At 34.0% G+C, this 18,851-nt stretch overlaps 2 protein-coding genes and 1 long non-coding RNA gene across 5 annotated transcripts; 2 read left to right on the top strand and 1 right to left on the bottom strand.

Annotated features, from left to right (window-relative positions):
• The first annotated feature begins 3,291 nt into the window (after positions 1–3,291).
• Positions 3,292–7,121, top strand: LOC120344940 (uncharacterized). Its single transcript, XM_078113155.1, has 7 exons — positions 3,292–4,106; positions 4,353–4,438; positions 5,082–5,201; positions 5,645–5,812; positions 6,187–6,344; positions 6,566–6,867; positions 7,014–7,121. The coding sequence occupies exons 1-7, from the start codon at positions 3,876–3,878 to the stop codon at positions 7,119–7,121; spliced, it is 1,173 nt and encodes a 390-aa protein (XP_077969281.1). The 5' UTR covers positions 3,292–3,875.
• Positions 7,122–10,438: 3,317 nt separating this feature from the next.
• LOC144423056 (uncharacterized) lies at positions 10,439–14,460 on the top strand. 3 transcript variants are annotated; one of them, XR_013475547.1, is made up of 5 exons: positions 10,439–10,654; positions 11,167–11,238; positions 11,327–11,471; positions 13,276–13,348; positions 14,066–14,460. It is a non-coding gene; the product is annotated as an uncharacterized LOC144423056 (long non-coding RNA). The 3 variants fall into 3 exon arrangements; XR_013475545.1 differs by lacking the exon at positions 13,276–13,348 and having other exon boundaries at positions 10,439–10,628; XR_013475544.1 differs by lacking the exon at positions 13,276–13,348.
• Positions 14,461–14,588: 128 nt separating this feature from the next.
• LOC120344560 (uncharacterized) lies at positions 14,589–18,624 on the bottom strand. Its single transcript, XM_039413842.2, has 6 exons — positions 18,348–18,624; positions 17,625–17,758; positions 16,803–16,876; positions 16,272–16,340; positions 15,826–15,903; positions 14,589–14,885 (listed from the first exon to the last, which is right to left on the bottom strand). The coding sequence occupies exons 1-6, from the start codon at positions 18,480–18,482 to the stop codon at positions 14,749–14,751; spliced, it is 627 nt and encodes a 208-aa protein (XP_039269776.2). The 5' UTR covers positions 18,483–18,624; the 3' UTR covers positions 14,589–14,748.
• Between the last annotated feature and the right edge of the window lie 227 nt (positions 18,625–18,851).

The following is an 18,851-nucleotide window of genomic DNA, read 5'->3' as shown; positions in this document are numbered from 1 at the left end:
GACACTGTAGCGAATGTGCATTGTGTAACTATGGATTATAATGTATTTAACCCTTTCATTTTAATAGTGTGTTCCATTTCACTATGGATTATAATGTATTTAACCCTTTCATTTTAATAGTGTGTTCCATTTCACACAAGGTCATTTTGTTGTCGCAACACTGATTACTGATTACATGTACTTCCTTTCTCGTATCGACCAATTTGATGACGTATCTTTCCGGCTTGCCGAGAGGGCTGCATAATATTGTGTTTAGATTCACTTCTGTTTTACTGCGTTAATTGTGATGTGTTTAGATTCACTTCTGTTTTACTGCGTTAAGTGTGATGTGTTTTGATTCACTCCTGATTTACTGTGTTAAGAGTTAAGTGTGTTTCAATTTTATCTGTTTTCGGAATTTGGATTGTGCATCTTCCTATAATATACAACAACGATTAGGATCAACACTGTGTGCTTATTCTCGTCTGAAGGAGTCCAGATTGGAGTCACATTCCATAACGCGTGTCAAAACAATAACGCGGGAATCGAACTTAAAAAAATATAGGGTGATAGTCTTTATCCCATCATCAGCATCTCATCTCTTTCTCCCTATAACACCAATGGAATTCGGTCACTTAAAATCATATAGGAGTATTGGTAAACTGCAACAACAGTAAACAAAATCAACTTAATGGGATACTATTGAATTAAATCCTGGTAATTCAAAACCAATCTCATGTGAAACAAGAGAGCAGTGGTAAAATATATCGGCACGGAGGCCAAAACGAAGTAGTGTGGGTATGCAATCTATCACAGTGGACTACCGGTATTGCACTCTTCTTGATTTCGCCTGACCACCTGATTGTGAACGCGGAACCGCCACAAGATGCAAAATTTTGAATTTTAGTGACGTAATCGCACACAAAAGCAATTTTTTTTATAAAAACAAGAATAAAAATACAAAATGACAAAACGATCCATAGGTCCACTTTTGTGTGTAACAATGAACAGCATAAAAAAATTTTAGCAGGAATTTTCATGAAGAATATTGTAACCAGAGCAGAAATTTTCGTATCTCTATTAATATTAATAAAAGTTCGTTTTTGGGAAAAATATTACAGACAGGTATTTTCGTATGGAATTCTTTTCGTATGGAAATTTAGCTATTCTATTATTAGTCAAGGTTTTCCACGGAATTATTGTCATGGTCTTGTTTGAAATTGTGTGTTATGTAACTGTTTTCTATGACTGAATTTTATTAAAGTAAGCCCTTTAATACCAATCATTGGACAGAAACAAATTGGCTTAACATCCTATTTGAGTATTTGACATCTGTGATGGAAATCACCGTTAAAACACCTAATTACTACATTGATGAATAACTGCTGCTGTTGTCACTGGTCATTTATTAATCGCCTTAAAGGTGGAAAATCTCACGGTTTCGTATTCATTAATATTCAAATACAAACAACCTCAAATATATGGACACGAAAGTCAAAACGACGTAGTACGTAGCAGATGCAATCTGTCACAGTAGTCGATCGATACCAACCGTCACGATGTCACAAAAACGCGTTCCCATGAACAAAAATAAAATTTAAGATGAGACATCAGATTTCATAGGAAATTTAGAAACAAATAAAGATAATAAATAGCCTTTTAGAAAAAAATACAGTCTTTCAAAGTAATTGGTCCTGTACTAAACGAGAAAAGCGATTTTTTCATACGGTAACAACAAGAATGATAATGAAAAAAGAGCAACAACATAATGACAAAACGTTCCATACGGATACTTCGAGATTAAAAAGGAAAATGTGCAATATGCTTAAATATTCAATTATTTTTACAGAATTCAGAACAGATTCTTTCCAAATGAGTCATACATATCTTTCTAAACGATTTAGACTAGTGGTTCTCAACCCTTTTTTAGTGTCGGAGCCAAATTTTAAACCTTAAAGTTGTAAGGAGCCGCAAAAAAACAAAACTTAAGTATGTACAGTATTTTAAAATACCAACATCAACAAAACTCGTTGTAAAAACCCAAGTTCACGCTAAACTTGACATTGGCTTTTAATTCTGAAGTCTGAAAAATCGTGGCGCAATCGTGATGGATGCATTCTTCAGTAATATGTATAACAATAGCTAACTTCATATTTTCATGATGACATCTATTTTAGTTTGAAAATACCTCTCTTTCTAATCCCATTGTAACGCATGATTGTATTTATGAATAGTGTGAGTCTTTTTGAAAGTTTGATTGGCATTTTGTCTTGACAAACTAACAAATAAATATTTTATTCGAAAACTTTGCACAGTGTACGGCAGGGGCCGCAACCTACGGCCCGCGGAGTAAAATAATCCGGCCCGCGACGCTTCATAAAATTATAGCGACAAAATGGCTGTTTTCACGATTATATTCTTTACCTAAGTTTATTGTGAGACACGTGTAGACTAAATTATACTATAACCTAACAAGTTAGTGAACAGCTACTCGTATAGATAAGCTTACAATTTAATTAAAATCAGACAAATGGAAAAATCCCGAATAAAATATTCAATGCATTGAGGAAATAAAATCCATATTTTATTCGATAGACGTGTAACCGCTTGATTTTTATAAAAAGTATCTCTTGAAGGAAGTCTCTATCCAAATTTGAAAAACCATGCGAAAAAAATCACATTGATGTTTGGAGTACACATGTGTGCGAACAAATATTTTCGAAATTGAATTTTTTTATATTTTTTAGTAAGACGACCAAGTTGAGTTCACGAGTTGTGGCAGTCTTCTTAATTTCATGTAAACACTGTGATTCATCGGCCATCTGTTCGATTTTCAACTTTCTAAAAATATGTGTGGCCGCCAAGACTTGCAACGCTTAATTTTGGCCCGCGAGCGACAAAAGGTAGCCGACCCCTTGTGTACGAGGTAGCTTGCTCGTAAATATTGGAAACAATAAAATCAGTGTATTAAAACGTAGGCTAAACATTGTGAGACAACACTATGACGTCATAATAAAAAGGTGCACTTGAAACGAACAAACATTTTTTTACGACTGGTTAGACCTTGACCAACCTTTATTTTTCGTGGTGACAGACCAAGCAAGAATTCAGAATATCGACAGCATTATTATGCTGATGTAGCAGAACAATTGATAATCTTACACGTCTCCTTCCTTATTTTATGAATTTTCATTTTTCAAAATGGACCAAAAAACTGCTGGATAAATGAAAGAAAACAGATTAACTTTAAACATTTATTTGCAAATTATTCTTGACTCTGAATTATCGCCATTGTTGTTAAAACGTTTATTCATTATTACAATATCGCTTTGAAGCGAACGATTTGTGCTTCATCAATATTCTATTGAAAATAAAGCAGAAATGTGACGAAGAATAAATACCGGTGCATAGCCGGTCGTGGCACTTTGTCAGAAGAGGATGGTGACGTGTACGGTCCGAAAACATAGCTGGATATGCTCAACCACCCCAGTTAAATTTGGCACAATCTCTAGTATAGTGTAAAAAAGTTGCATTGTACCCCATTACTGTATATATAAATATTTAACTGTGTTTGGTTGTTCCTGGATAGAGCTTCTATAACTTCTTAACAAGAAGACAGTAAAATACTTTGGGATTTTCATCAATTTCTATGAATATTTTATACCAACTCTTTTGTAACAGTACAAAACAATAACAGTAATTGAAAATATATTTCGAAAGTTGTTTTAAAAATAAAGAGACCAGTGACGGAGTATAAGATGTTGTTGTCATTACTGACTTCAATCGATATACAAAGCTTTTAGGTTTAACATTCGAGACTAAAAACCTAATCTCTAATCTACATTAATATTTTGATTCATTTCTGTTTTGAGAGTTATCGTCGAAATTATATAACAATGGAAAATACGACAACTAATTACATAAGAACAGCACATTGCGGATTTAAACATATGAATGCACCAAGAGTAACATCAGCAATATTGACAGCTGGTATTGTGGTTGAAAACAGTTTGCTTTTAATAGCTATAGTAACACACTGGAAGAAATTTCACTCAAATCTATACAGATTTGTTGCTTCACTTGTGTGTGCAGACTTGTTCTTTGGCTTGTCAAATTTTGCCGTTGTGGTAAGTTCTCAGTTTTTATCTTACCTTAGTAGAAGAGATGTTTGGTGGATGGCCCGCTATAATAACTCTAAAATACGCGCAGGGAAGTAAGGCAACGAATAGTCAATGATTGTGTTTGTTTGTTTTGCTAATAATGGATCTATGTCATCGGCTCTTTGACAAGCTATTCGGTACTCAAGAATTCGTGCTTATATTTTCAAATACTGTTTTCTTTTTATATTTTATTTTATATATATTTATTTACAGATAATGCAAACTACAAATGCCGGATTAGATATTGTTTCAATGTTAAAAGCTGTTTCCTACGCATCATTTCTCGTGTGCATATTGAGGTATATACTTTTTACTGTTTAACAATGAACAGCAAGTATTGAACTCAAATAACTTGGCTAGAAATATGAGTAAGACTTGATACCAACCATGGCTTGAAATATGAATTGGTTTGGTTTACTCGAGTCACATGGGTCGAGCATGACTTCTGATTTGAGTATTCATAAATGACATGCGATATTAGTGTCGATCTATTTTGTTGCTTAGATTTTTCTTATTTTTCATTATCATTAGGATATATAAGTAACTTAATTATTTAACGAACCGTGAATTATTGTCTGGCTAACAATTCCTGTCGACCATAATAATAAAAGTCATTCGAGATGCATGACTTTCAATAGTGAATGAAAACAAAAACTATTCAGAGATTATGTAAAACTGACTGCTTCGACGAAGAGTTAAACAAAATATTTGACAGTATTCATACTCGACCATTTCATTTTTTTATTTAAAAATGGCATAATCATATGAATATATTCAGAACTCGATTTTCTGCAAAGTATACCTAACCATAACGTACGTACCAGCAGTCATCAAAATTTGATGGTGAAAAATTATAGTCATTTTTTATGACACTAAGACATAACTCATGATACGAATTGTAAAAAAAAACTTAACTGATTTACTTATTATGTCATTCCATAGCATGACACTTCTAAATATTTCTGTCAAGTCAACGTATATAAGATCATGTGAGATAATGGCTCAAGCATATCCTGACCGATCTTGGACAGAAATTCTTACTCTCATTTCAAATTTTTTCAGGTAATTCAATTGCATTGTAATTGCTTGTAGCATTTCATGATTTTTTTTGTGAAGATTTATAGTTAATTTATATAGTTAATATAGTTAGTAGGAAATCTGTACTGAATTTAATTTTTGAACACTTTTCTGACAAACTCTCTATTTCTGTTTACATGAAGCATTTTGAAAATAACTTACCACTTTAATACTTAAATATCAAGTAGAGTTAATCAAATATTCAGCAGCAAAAAATAATTCTGATAGTTTGACAACTTTTCATATTTTATTCTGTATTTCATCAGACTATTTACAATTTCGAATAGCTCCGCAGACTATTTGAAAATTACTTCTGGTATGAACTATTTTTTTCATCTAATAACACTTATATATGTAACCCAATCATGCCATTAAATTACTTTTCAATATTAACATTTTTTGTGAAAATTTGTCTGAAATTTCCACAGAAAAACACATCAGGTTAAACGAATGATTATCAGTATTTGGCTACTTCTCCCTATTTTCACTTTGGTTGGTGTTATGACAAGATGCACAGAGGAAGAGCATGATTGCATGGAAGGTTGTTCGACTTTGGTGATTGATTCAAGTGGAGAAGAACAAAGATTATGCAAAAAGTTAACTGCTATAAATATTTATAATTTAACGTTCTATGTTGGAAATATTTGAGTTATATATTTGACGCTATTGATTTTAAATTTATACAAACTTGACGAGTTTAAAAATTCTTGAAAAATATACAAAATATTTTAGAGATTCATCATTTGAAAATACTTTAAGATTAGCTAAACAGTAATGGCTTCTAACTTCTTCGTGAAATCAACAATATCCGAGCATGATATGGAATTCAGATATGCGGGTGTTTACAAACATTCTGACTAAGAACAAAGTCAAAAGTTTTTGGAGACAGGAGGAAACTATTTTGAAAAGCCTGTCAGATGGAAAATTTGGTTGTACAAATACCTCCTTTAATTTACAAAATTTATTTTAGCACTTCACATTGCTCGAGTTTTATGGCTCCATTATCGTTTCCTTTTCTCCTGCTTACGAACGCAACATCTTGGTGTGCACTTGGCATTTTGGTGGCTAGTACTATATATGTTGTATTTTTTAAAGTGATTATTACGCCAAAACCATCGATTGATCGCGGTTAGTGAGTTTTTCTGTTTATTAAAATTATTTATTTTTATTTATTTTTATATGTATTTATTTTTTTTATCATTTTATAATTAACTACTTCTTCTTCACAATTAAATGGTGTCTTTTAAAATAAAGTAAAGGAAGAGGTAATAAAGATAGATGTGCGCTGGTTGTTTAGAATGATAAGTGTTACTAATCCTCAATGAATTATGATGCCATTTTTATAACAGCAAAGCCACTTCCTGGCATCGAAATTACGACAACGGATGGATATAAAGAGAGAATCTCAGGGAAAAATTCTCCTGCGTTTGAACATACTTTAAAATATGAAGAAAGTGAAAATAATACATGGGCTGAATCTTCATTAGTTGCTAGACAACAATTTGGATTCAACAACGATTTTATTTCAAAATTCTCTCTTGCTGTTACCATCTTTCAGTTTACATGTTGGTCTATTCTCACTAGCGTCACACTTCGAACATTTTTTACACAATACCAGCTTTTACCATACCTCTACGTGCAGATTTACATCGTGAGTTATGAGTTTATATTTAAAAAATTTCAGATGGCGACTAATGTTAGGTTTTAGACTTCATCCTACATCTAAGGGAGAATATGTATGTTACATGATATTTAATTTCGGTATTAACGAAAATAAATTTTTATAATTTGTCTAAGGTCATGAGGAAGATCATAAAATATGAATCAACTGGATTCTTGTCAATCAATCAAAAATCAATATGCTCCGGATTAATCGGAATCAAAATTGATCTTGATTTCTCTTGACATTAAGTCATTTATCGACATTATTCAATGTAAAAATGAATAAAAAAAAACTGATAACGGGTACACGGAAGACATGGTGGCACCAGTAGCTCACCTGGTCAGTGTTTTACATTTTGCAGCCTCATTAGATTTTCGAAATTACTGCATATACGCTACATTCCTGATATCGCTATATTTACAATGGATTTTAAACGAAAGCTTTGTCCAGGATGAAGGATGAAGAAAATGCGATTACGTATGAATGCCGGCGCAGTCAATGGAATTGTCAATTTCTGATGAGATCACAATGAGACATTGTCCAAATAAGAGATATTGCCCAGAACTAAGACATTTGCTATCAAATCTTGAATGAACACCAAGTTAGAAATATTCTAACAACATATTGTCCACCTTACAAATAGTATTGTGAAATAGAGCAAAACATGTCATGTTATATAAGCAGGGATGCCCAACCGACTAAAATCTTCAAAATAGCTCGCGATCGACTGATCGGTAATAAGGTCAAAGACAAAAACAAATGAGTACTAAATATGCGAAATAGTCTTCAAATTCAAAATTTCCGATGTCATAATGATTTTTCTGCCAGGTAAAATATTTAATTCATGACATCTACGGCAATTTAAAATGTCTTTTTATATTAATTTAATTGTGTTCAACGGAACTCGCGATTGTGCCGACTTACGACAAAGTAAACATACGACGGCAATCTGCGAACATAAAAATCTGAGAAAAACTTCCAGATAATATTTAGTTTTGATACGTATCTTTGCGATCGCCGTTAGGAAAAATCTCAAGAGCTGCTATAAAATCCCAGGGAGTACGATTTAATTTAGTACCTTAAAAATTTATATAAAATATATAGTATATCAAAATTACATATTCATCGCCTCGAAATCTCCGCGGAACGGCTTCTGAAACAGTCGCCAAAATTATGTAACTCGCTTAAAAAAGCCGACTCTTTCAACGGATAACGATCTTTTTTTGCGAAAAGTAATCAATCCATAAGGCCATAAGGGCATATTTGAAATGCCTTAATAGTGTTCCTTTCAACCTGGCCTTGCTTCGACATAAAAAAGCATTATTACACTGAAATACTACGGCAATCTGCGGACACAAAAAGTGTGGTAAAGTGCTTATATCGTGTTTTGTGATTTCTTGAATTCGACAAATCTGAGCCGTTCTTGCAGCATTGGCTTCACTCTATTTTAAAGAGCTCCACATTGCCATTTGTAATTTCAGTTGAATTCGAGAGTTCAGACAGTTTCAGTTCAATTTGAGAGAGATAATATCAGAGAAAACGTCAAGTAGAATTCCAAATATGAGTATTAACTGGATAAAAGAACTAATAATAATACAATATGTTCAAACCAGTGGCAAAATGAATAAATAGTGGAATGATAACAGAGAATGCTTAAAAATTTCATGATACACAAATTGAATGCATCTTATATAAAAGAACCATGACTACACATGTTAAATGCGTTGGGAATCTATAAGACAACTCTAAATTGATAAGTGATGGATTGAAGCTATTGAAAATCAATTGCGATCTTTCGGAAATAATCTGCTTCGTGGAGTTTGAAGGTATACCGAAGGGATACCAGGCTTCCAGATATCGTGTATCATTACGATCATTCCTCCCTGCCCCTGCCGTTATGTGTAGGACCAACCTTATTACCTTGTGATAGATATATTCAATGTGATTCATTTCACACAAAAATGCAAAACAATGTACCTCTTAGGTCACAGTTTAGAAACTCTGCTGAATTTATAAGATGATCATAAAATCACCAAAAGACTTTGCGTCATTGGTTAAGTTATATTGATATTTTGGGGACTTGTTTAGTCATTGACAAATAAAATGAATTTTAGAACTCAATTTTAATTTAAACGCAGAGGAAACAAGATTGAAATATTTAACACTTCTCCTGGGTGATGTAAAAACTATTTCATGTATGCATTGTCTGTGTTTTAGTATTTAGTTTATGCAGCTTTAATTCATCAAATCTTATATATGGATTACATAGAACATGTTGAAATGTCAGATTTTTGAATGAATTTGTCACACAATTGGTATTTAGGTTAAAACTAAAAAAGCATATTTGACATTGGAATTCAGTAATAAATAGTGAGCAATACTCAGATATCTTTTCCTTTTTAAAAAGCTGTTTATTTTTTCGTCCTGTCCCGCCGTGCAGTATACTAGACCAGTGTTTTCCCGTGCGCCGCCTTAAAATCCCATTGAGTCGCTTGTTATTTCAACAAAAATCCAAAGTTAATTGATTTATTTTTCTTAAAATTTTTTTATTTTCGGACACAAAGTGGACCTATGGATCGTGTTGTTATTCTTCTTCTTCTTTTACCCGCATGAAAAAATCGCTTTTCTCACTAATGGACCCATTCTCTTGAAATTTTCAGTGGTTGAAGATTGTACTTTTCGCTAGAAGGCTTTTATTTATTTCTGGATTTTTTGTGAATCCTATTAGATCTTATATTTTATCCAAAATTTCGTTATATTTTTTTTATTTTTCATGGGAACACGGTTTTTAATCCACCAAGCCTGACGGCCGTTTTCGATTTTACGCGACGCTACGCGAAACTTTGTTTTGTACACGATTTCAAAAACTCAATGGTGGCAAATAACATTAGCGCAGTTGCAATTCCACGTTTTTGTGCAATATTCATCTCTATTTGACAAAATAATGCAATTCAAGAATATTAGTTATCTTTACATTCCTCTATTTGATTTGTTGTAAAATGACATCAATAGTGCAATTAATTCTGGTAATATTAAACTTTTAATGCCTCATCTGATGAAAAAAGCTTTTTATGCCTAAAACTGATGTATGAAGCAAAATTTTGATGATATATTGCAGCGTTTCCCAAACTTTTTTTACCCGGTACACCTACGCTTTTTATCTCGCCTCGCAGAACACCAAAAAGTTAGAAGTTAAAATTGATGAAAGGTTCCCAGAAAATTTGCAAAAAGTCTGCAGTAAACTTGACAATTAAAAAATTAGACCGACGGTTAACGATAATGAATTGTTAACGAAAACTCCATGCTTTCCAGAGTCAGATTGGCACGAGGCATGTTCGCCTTTTTACATAGCAAGGCTTGTCCGTCAGTCGGAAAACAAATTTAAAACCCAGAGTCGTCGAAATACGCCGGGTATCGCCATGGCGACCAATTTAATCGCAATTTTGATCCCTGTGCCGCAGAACGCTGCGAAGAAGCTCGAGTGAACAGCAGTGTTCCGCGGAATATTGCGATACTTCGCTACATGCAAGGCTGATAAAATGAAGTTACTTTGATCAATGACATAAAACAACATGATGCGCAACTCCGGCATTTTTGGCCGAAGATCGTATTCGATAGCACGCTCCAATGCACATACTTGACGAGACGAAAACGAGCGGATGTGTGTTGCTTTCAAGGCATAGCACGAATGGTGTTCGAGGTTGCTTCGACAATTGTTGTGGTTTTTAATGATATGTGGAAAATTGAAGGTAAAAATAAATCGGAAAAAAGTAAGGTAAATACTATTGTTGTATATCACACCCGGGCATCGCACTGTTAAGTACATGCGAGGAAGCCAGCTTTTGTCAAATACTACGAAGTTATTAATTCAGTACGGTACGTAGTTGCCCATTTGCCGAAATTGCATATTTACTTACCCCTTATGGTTTCAAATAGTTCATGCACCTCCATTTAGATTTTTTTAATCAGTGAGGATATATACTTATTGCTGTAACATACTATTGCTCATTCACTTTCGTTTGCGTATTGAATCAACGGGTTAACAAGTTCACCTAAAATTTCCTCAAACCGGTCTATATTGTATAGTCTGATCTCTCAAGTATTTGGAGCCACGAATGCTTATAATTTTCTGACTAAACCCCTTTATTAGTTAGTTTATATACCAAATTCAGTAAAACATTTTTTACAAAAAACATAAGATATTGGATTTATTAGCTTTTCCATTCTGAATCATATAGACTGCTTTATTTATTCTTAACGAAAATTAATACATCTCCTCTCCTACAGATGTGAAAGTTGTGGACAGACCTGTCTAAGCATTGTGAGACTCCTGCAGCACAAGAGGCAATAGCAATAATAGTGAGTATATCAATCAAGAAATTAGGCCGACATAAAACAAAACTTTCAACTATTCGTCTAACCTCAATTTCCTATTATTTATTCACAGGACAACTGTAGCTGAAGGGGAGATATCAGAAGTCTGGCGACATATCAGTGACAGTTTGATTCCAAGAAATATGATTAGAATACTCCATAAATGTTTGCAATAGAAGAACAACCTATGGAGGAATGCAAAGACATTTGACCCTCCGGTAAAGTTGTGTATGGCCCCTACATCCTGCAGGGCTTGAGGGAAATAACTAAAAATTCCAAAGCGTAAGATTACATCAGCGGTCTTCTTTGTAAAAAGGCACAAAATATGCCAGACATACTTAAAACAGCTTTGAAAAATGAGGATTACGGTTCACTGACTACACCTGTGTTATATTTGGTTCATCAAATTTTGGTAGTACTATAGAAAAAATTCAGAAAAGGGTATAATCATGATTCATGATAAAATAATGTTATATATTTTGGACAACTTCAATCTAGACCAGGGATGTCAAACTCGCGGCCCCAGAGAACTTCCAGTGCGGCCCTCGAACGCTTAACAATAATTGTAATAGTATTTTGGAATTTTTTTTATTTAAATGTAAAAGATTTTTCAAACCTTTTAAAGTGAAATTGAATATTCACACAGAAAACAATTTACTGAAAGTAGTTTTAGAAAGGTAATTTTTTTTTGTTCACATTTTGACTCAATTAAGAATACACATCAAGCTAGCAAAAGAATACTGAATAAAACACTTGAGTGATTAAATTAAAGTACACGAAGAAGGTGGCATTTTCGAAGAAAATGGGAGTTGCAATATTTCTGCATTTCACAAAATTCTGAAGCACATTGTTTAATTTGTCATATTTCCATCAGTACAATGAAAAACACAATAAGCTCAGCAGTCAATATGACAAATTCGAAGACCAACTCCGAACAGAAAATTTCCATGTGTTTGTATATTAATATAAATATGCAACGACTTAGTTACTAAAAATCAATATCAATAATAATTCAAGCAATCCTATGCCATGCAACGTAGCGTGAAATGTCTTGTCGAAAAAATCTGTCATTTGTTTTTTTACTGATCTATACATGAAATGATAAAAGTAACTTTTTTGCATTACTGGAATTAATTAAACTTTTGCAAAGATACAGATTAACCCATGATCATGTGACCTCGTTAGTTAGAGTTGGTACTATAAAATCATTTCAGCCTGGCCTTAGTATGCTGGTGACACAAAGAAGATGCCAAACGGCAGGACAAATGTAATTAAAAAAACATTGAGTTTATACTGTAGTATTTTTGTTAATTTTAGGTTCATATATTTAGATTAAGTCATTTTTAGTGTATATATTATTCTTTCCTTAACCAAGGCTTGTTCAAAAATGATTTTGATGGTTGTACATGAAATTTTATGATTTTTTGTAATAAATACAGTAACTTGCAATAATAGTGGAATGCAAATATTAATATGTAATTGCATTTGAAATTAAAGAAAATAATAAAACTTAATCCAACTGATTAGTTGCATCACAATATATGTCACAAACTAAAACTATCTGAAAAATATCTCTCGAGTATACATTATCAAAAACTGTTTGCGGCCCTTTTTACAATTTCCAACATGCAATGCGGCTCTCGAAACCCATGAGTTTGACACCACTGATCTATTCTAGACGATTCAAGCATTGCTTTGGGAAATAATATCACTTCAATTAAATTGAAAAAAAATCTCGCTATATTAAATACAAAACCGTTGCTATCATAAAGGTAAACCAATTCAGCCACTCGGAATATATTGGCCTTCACAAAGCAATGGAGGCAGAATTGAGAGTTCATGAGCTATGAACTTTTGTTCTTTTCTTTGTCTTGAACTTTTCATACTCCACAGCCTCTATTAATTTTTTTTAAATTTTAATTACCATGTGATGGCCATACATACTGTATCTTTGTATTTTCTGTCATGATGTATTATCTCAATGTGTCAAACTTTTAATTAGTGTGTATATTTTGCTTGCAGATGACATGAATGTATTGTCTTGCTTATTACCTCAGCTTGGAGTATTGACAAGAAAAAAGTGCCCGTAAATTACGTAAAAAATGTTTAACTCTTTGATAAAATCAGAATTCACATTTAATAGGAATTATAAACAGCCAACAATCAATGAGAATTATATGCAAAATTCCTCAGATTGAATTTGTCTTCTAAAATCGGAGGAAGGCAAAACATATAGGTAGTTTCCATTCACACAAGTCTTTCAAGAAGACTTGCTCGAGACAAACTAAATGAGCATCGTCAGGTGATTGGTAAGGCTGCAAGTTGAATCAGCCCTGCAATCTCCTGCATAGAAGATAATATTAATTAGCGGGCTATGAGCTAAATTCCTAAATTTAGACACAAACCTATCTACGAGGCATTATGTACCAGTAATGTTACCTACGATTAACTGAATATGTAATATGTCTAATAAATTCACCTACTAAAACAAGTTCGATAGGTGCAAACTTTGTGTTATGGAATTGTATCACAGCACCTTTAAGAGAAGTAAAAACAGTTTTGCTGTTTTGTGTGACACCCTCTTTAAATGAAATTTCAATGTTTAAGCGCAAACATTAAAATTACTAACTTTGAACTTTGTCATTATCTGCAAAATGTTTCACACAAATCTTTACGCTATCGCGTTTGTAATATTCTCTGATAAAAAAAACGTCTATGATGTTCAGAATTACTCTTTACAGCTTGTCTGCCATTCCAGCTTTCCAAATGAGCAAAACTTCTCAGATATAGAGATTATTTTCTTTCGTTACAGGCGCAAAAAGGCAGGTACTACACGTAAAGAAGACGCCGAGTAGCAAAAGCAAGCGGAAAACCGTCGCGAAAGGCGACGAGAAATATGTGCATTGGAGCGTATCATGAAATACAATCTTTCGCATGTAGTCTTATGGAGTGACGTCAGAGTTGCCTATCATGTTGTTTAATGTCATTGCTTTGATCGAGATTTTGTGCTGGGTTAAAAAGTAATAAAATGTAAAGACGAATTCATTTTCTGGGTTCCAGTTATGATTTCGTCTGACCACTTAAATCACTTAGAATATCAATCTTCAATCTATCTGAAGCATCCCTGCATTATATGCATGCGGATCTATCGGCACAAAACCATAGAAGAAGGATAAGTAGTTAGTCTCGCAAAAACCAATCAATAACAGGCATATTAGACAATGTGTAATTCTTCTACGTATCGATGCATTTACACTCCTGGTTTTTGAAGCTTAATGACAAAGCTAGGTCGGGTTTGGCCTATCCGAGTTTCTTATCTTACAACTAAAATAATATTCATATCCATATATGGTATAATCGTCACATTGTAACAATTCAAAGATAAATATATTGATTGCAATATAATGGTATAAGTTTCATAATCGTTAATTTTGAGCGAACATCCTAATTTTTGTGTTCCGCGTAAAACCATATTCAGATATCTGTTTGGTCCAATTATTTATTCGCATCAACTTGTTGGCAAGGATACATGTCTGCATTTATTCCATATTTATCCATAGCCCGTTGGAATTCATTAATTTGATGTTGTGTAGGCCTAGATGTAGGAAATTGCGTCCACACGATCCATTCATCTGGAAAACAAGAGAGCTATGCTGAAACATATGGACACGAACACCAAATCGAAGTAGTACCCTACGGGTATGCAAGCTGTTACAGTAGACTACAGTTACCGCGACCTTTACGACGAATACGAACTCGGAACCGCCACGAGGTGCGCAATTATTGATGAAGTCATGGAGCACAAAAACGAATCCCATAAAGACCACAAAAATTAAAGAGTCATAGCTTTCTAGCGAAAAATACAATCCTCAATCACCGGGCACAATAGCGAGATATTGTCATGCCTCTATTCCCTTAGGTTGAAGCTTAGGTTAGGATAGGATTAACATATTTATCCTGGGGGAAGCCTATAAGACGATTCAATCACATGGCTGACCACCGCCTTTGGTCCGGTTACTATAGTCCATGTCGGGTATGGGATTAGTTGGTCATTTATTTGTTTTCAGATCCATGGACTTGATGGTGGATGAAGCCGTAACCGAGCAGTGGTTACGTAAACCCTCCAGCGGCGGCGAGGAGTACAGTAATCCTCCTGCGTATGATTATCCACGCATGGGATTCGAACCTGCGAACCAACGCAAGGTAATCAGAATTACGGCGGCGAGCGTATTCCTAACGCTTAGCACTATGCGCCGCACAACATCTAGCCCAGAGGAAAAAAATTCACTGACTTTATGACAACTGTGTGGCCACTGAATTTAAAATTGATCTTTTTATCCTGAAGTTTCGCATTGTTTGCCTTTCGATAGGTTTAGTATTAAAATGTCAAATTAGATATACATGACAGAGATAAGACACGTACCGCACCGAAACTTTGAACCTCGATATACTTGGAGTCATACATCGGTAGTATTTCTATTCGATATACTAAGGTAGCAAAAATTCGAAATTCCTCGAAAGATATCTAAAAGCACGACAATAATTGAGATATAAATTTTATAACATACATACCAGAAACACACCATGCATGGATGAAGTAGTTTTTTCCATCACTTAAAAGAATGGTAGGAGAATCCAACCTGGCTTTGTCTACAGGAAGAAGTAAATTTATTGATACGAAGTGGAGCACATCTATTTGGAATAGCTCGGCCTTGTATTAGGTAGGCGTATAGAATGTAACTAATGCAGCATAAAACAATATCTTCGGTACAATTGTAGTGGTGTTAAACGTTCAAGTTTCATTAACTTGTCTGGACGTTTTTTTGCCGACAATAAGACTTCAGTTTTAGTGAATACCGAATAAATTATGTTCTCTGTTTCTAGCTATTTTAACTATCATGATATGCACGACATTGCCTACCCAAGGACTCTTCAAACTTGGGTTTCCGACCCGTAGGCGAGATGGTTGCATGGGATGGGGGTTCAACCCTTGAGTTATGTATTGAAAATTATCTCACCAAAACTGGCAGCATTTTCGTTGGTTTTTCCATCAGGATACTGAGATTCGGCTTTAATTATCGCATCATCTTGAAAATAAATTACAAATTACAATACAAAGTGAAGCCAGAAATTTCATAATTGAGTAATCGAATTCGTGTATAAGTTGTCCTTCTTTACTTTTGCTCTGAATGCATAATAGAACTGAATCAAGCAACAACGAATATGCAGTAATGATTGCTGTTACACTCGAAATCGGTACTCTATTCTAAAGCCTGTTTTAAAGCTTACGAACCTATATTTATGAATATTATAAAGGAAACTGTTCGTCTCAACTTTCCAACATGATCCCACCAGGAATAGAACTACCCAAAATAGCCCTTGGTCCGACTTATACAAGTAACATCAAAATTGGTTCATCGAGCGTTTTCAGTGCTTCGAGTGTTAGACTTATATGTTTGGAGTTCAAGGCTGGGACAGGCAGGCTTCAATCTAAGTTCGTTTATTTCATGATAATATTATTTCACTTGCATGCCTAAAGTTGTACTCACCATCATTTTTCTCGACTGCGTAAATACCATTGTCTTGTCGAATAAAGTGAGCAGGAAAAATGCTTGCAGGTGAACTGAATAAAATTTGTAAATGAAAAGCAAAAAATTATTTTTATGGTTTTACGATTATATGAAGTATTGATTTAATTTGAAACGCCGATTAAAGTTGCAATATTATTTAGTTGTTACTACTAGTGAGTAGTGACTAGAAAATCAGAAATATTTATCGGGGTGGAATTGGCTGCCGTTGTGCATTCCATCTGTGGACGGTTCGAATTTATATATCTGGCAGTGTAGTAGAGAATACAATTGATTCAAATAACATAGAAATTTAGGGTTGCCATACGCCAGATTTTTCCCTGACTTGTCCGGGATTTCAGTGGTCAAATTTGCGTCAAGGAGAAATGTTGAAAAGTGCTTAAATGTCGGGGATTTTTGAATACAGTGAATCCCTGCTACAAATCCACGAGTTTTCAGATATTGCGCATCCACCAAATTCTATTTTGTTAGAGATATGTCACACGCAGGCATTTTTGGGCAACACAGATTGTGTCAAATTTAGATAATTGTGATGTCACATATGACCCGAATTGCCAGCATTTTGTAATCGGTATTTTGGTTGCACCACCTGTACTTTGTTCCGTGCTAGGGTTCAGTCACTAGTGCTAACGATTAAGTAGGCTTGTGCCTTTGTTTACATTGTGAATTTATACCATAATACTGTACAGTGTACAGTATAAGAGTTTTGGTTGCAAAATAGGTCAACGTGACTCATTAAAATTTTGTAAGGGATTTTGTCTTCCCAGATATGGTAACTCTAACCTATGATGATATTCTGTGATCACAACAGAGCCGCCGCTTGGTGTCGATGTAACATTTTCCATTTTGGAGCAAAGAACATCTTTTGACTTCACAGCATCGTTTGTGTGTAGGCCCAAATACCATGTCTTTGGCATCTAGAGTAAAACGAATAAATATGTGTTACATATTTTACGTGTGTTGTAGGTATAGATAGACGATGACGGCGCTTTTATTCAGCTATTTAAATCTACGTGTTAGGAACATTGAAGTCAACTCCAAGTATCTCATAAACCCCGAAATGGCCAAAAGAATGCAAATGAGTATTGAAAGGGCCAGGTTTGTGAGTGATATGAATTCAAAGTCAATCTTCATTTTACCAGAAGGCTGCTTAATGACAAGGTAATAACATTTGTGGTTTGTCAATTGCGCGAACAAATTATGGTACACCATTGTGATATTCACAACTGAAGATGAAGGTGAATCGCAATATTGATACAGTACTTATATGTGATCAAAGTTTTTTCGACGTCATCCTTCTGATAAAAACAGACAAATTATATTTGAAAGATTGCACTCGATTCTTGAATACTTCACGCGAATTTTAACTATCGTAGTTTTCCACTGCGATATTACTAGTACACGCCATAAACGGCGGATTATAAACGCTTAATAATTCGTAAAAACGACTATATTATGCATATAGTCTCTAACAGTATTGAGAACAGTAATTTTCCTGTGTTTTACCTCTTTCCAATTAATGTCCACGTCTATTTTCGGAATTCTGCATGACGTCTTTCCTGCAATTTGTCCTGCACAGATTGAAATTATATTCATCATGAAGAATGTGCTAGTTTTCGAATTCAAGCAGAACAACGCCATATTTATAGAATACAACAGGTACACTATAAAGTAACACTATAAAGATATAAGACTGAACTTGTTGTCAACCCAAATGAACTTATCTTCCAAAATATTGCAGTCGTATACACTACGAATTACAACTAATAACTGTGCATCAAACTTCAGTATTGCTCCCCATATACAAAGAGAAAAATGTTTGTTATGCTGACTTATTGATATTATCACACGTTTCGGAAATAACGCAATTCAGTATCAGATCATTCACTAGAGCTAAATGTCATATCCCGCTGTCATCAAAGTAATCAAAACATTTACATCATATCTCACTTATATTTATCAATTCATGCGAGCTAAAACAAAAGTGTAGTATAGAGACACTTTACCAAG

This window comes from Styela clava, chromosome 5, assembly GCF_964204865.1.
Source record: "Styela clava chromosome 5, kaStyClav1.hap1.2, whole genome shotgun sequence".
Classification (NCBI taxonomy): domain Eukaryota; kingdom Metazoa; phylum Chordata; class Ascidiacea; order Stolidobranchia; family Styelidae; genus Styela; species Styela clava.
Note: the sequence above shows the minus strand (reverse complement) of the source record. Positions and strands in the feature narration are given on the sequence as shown.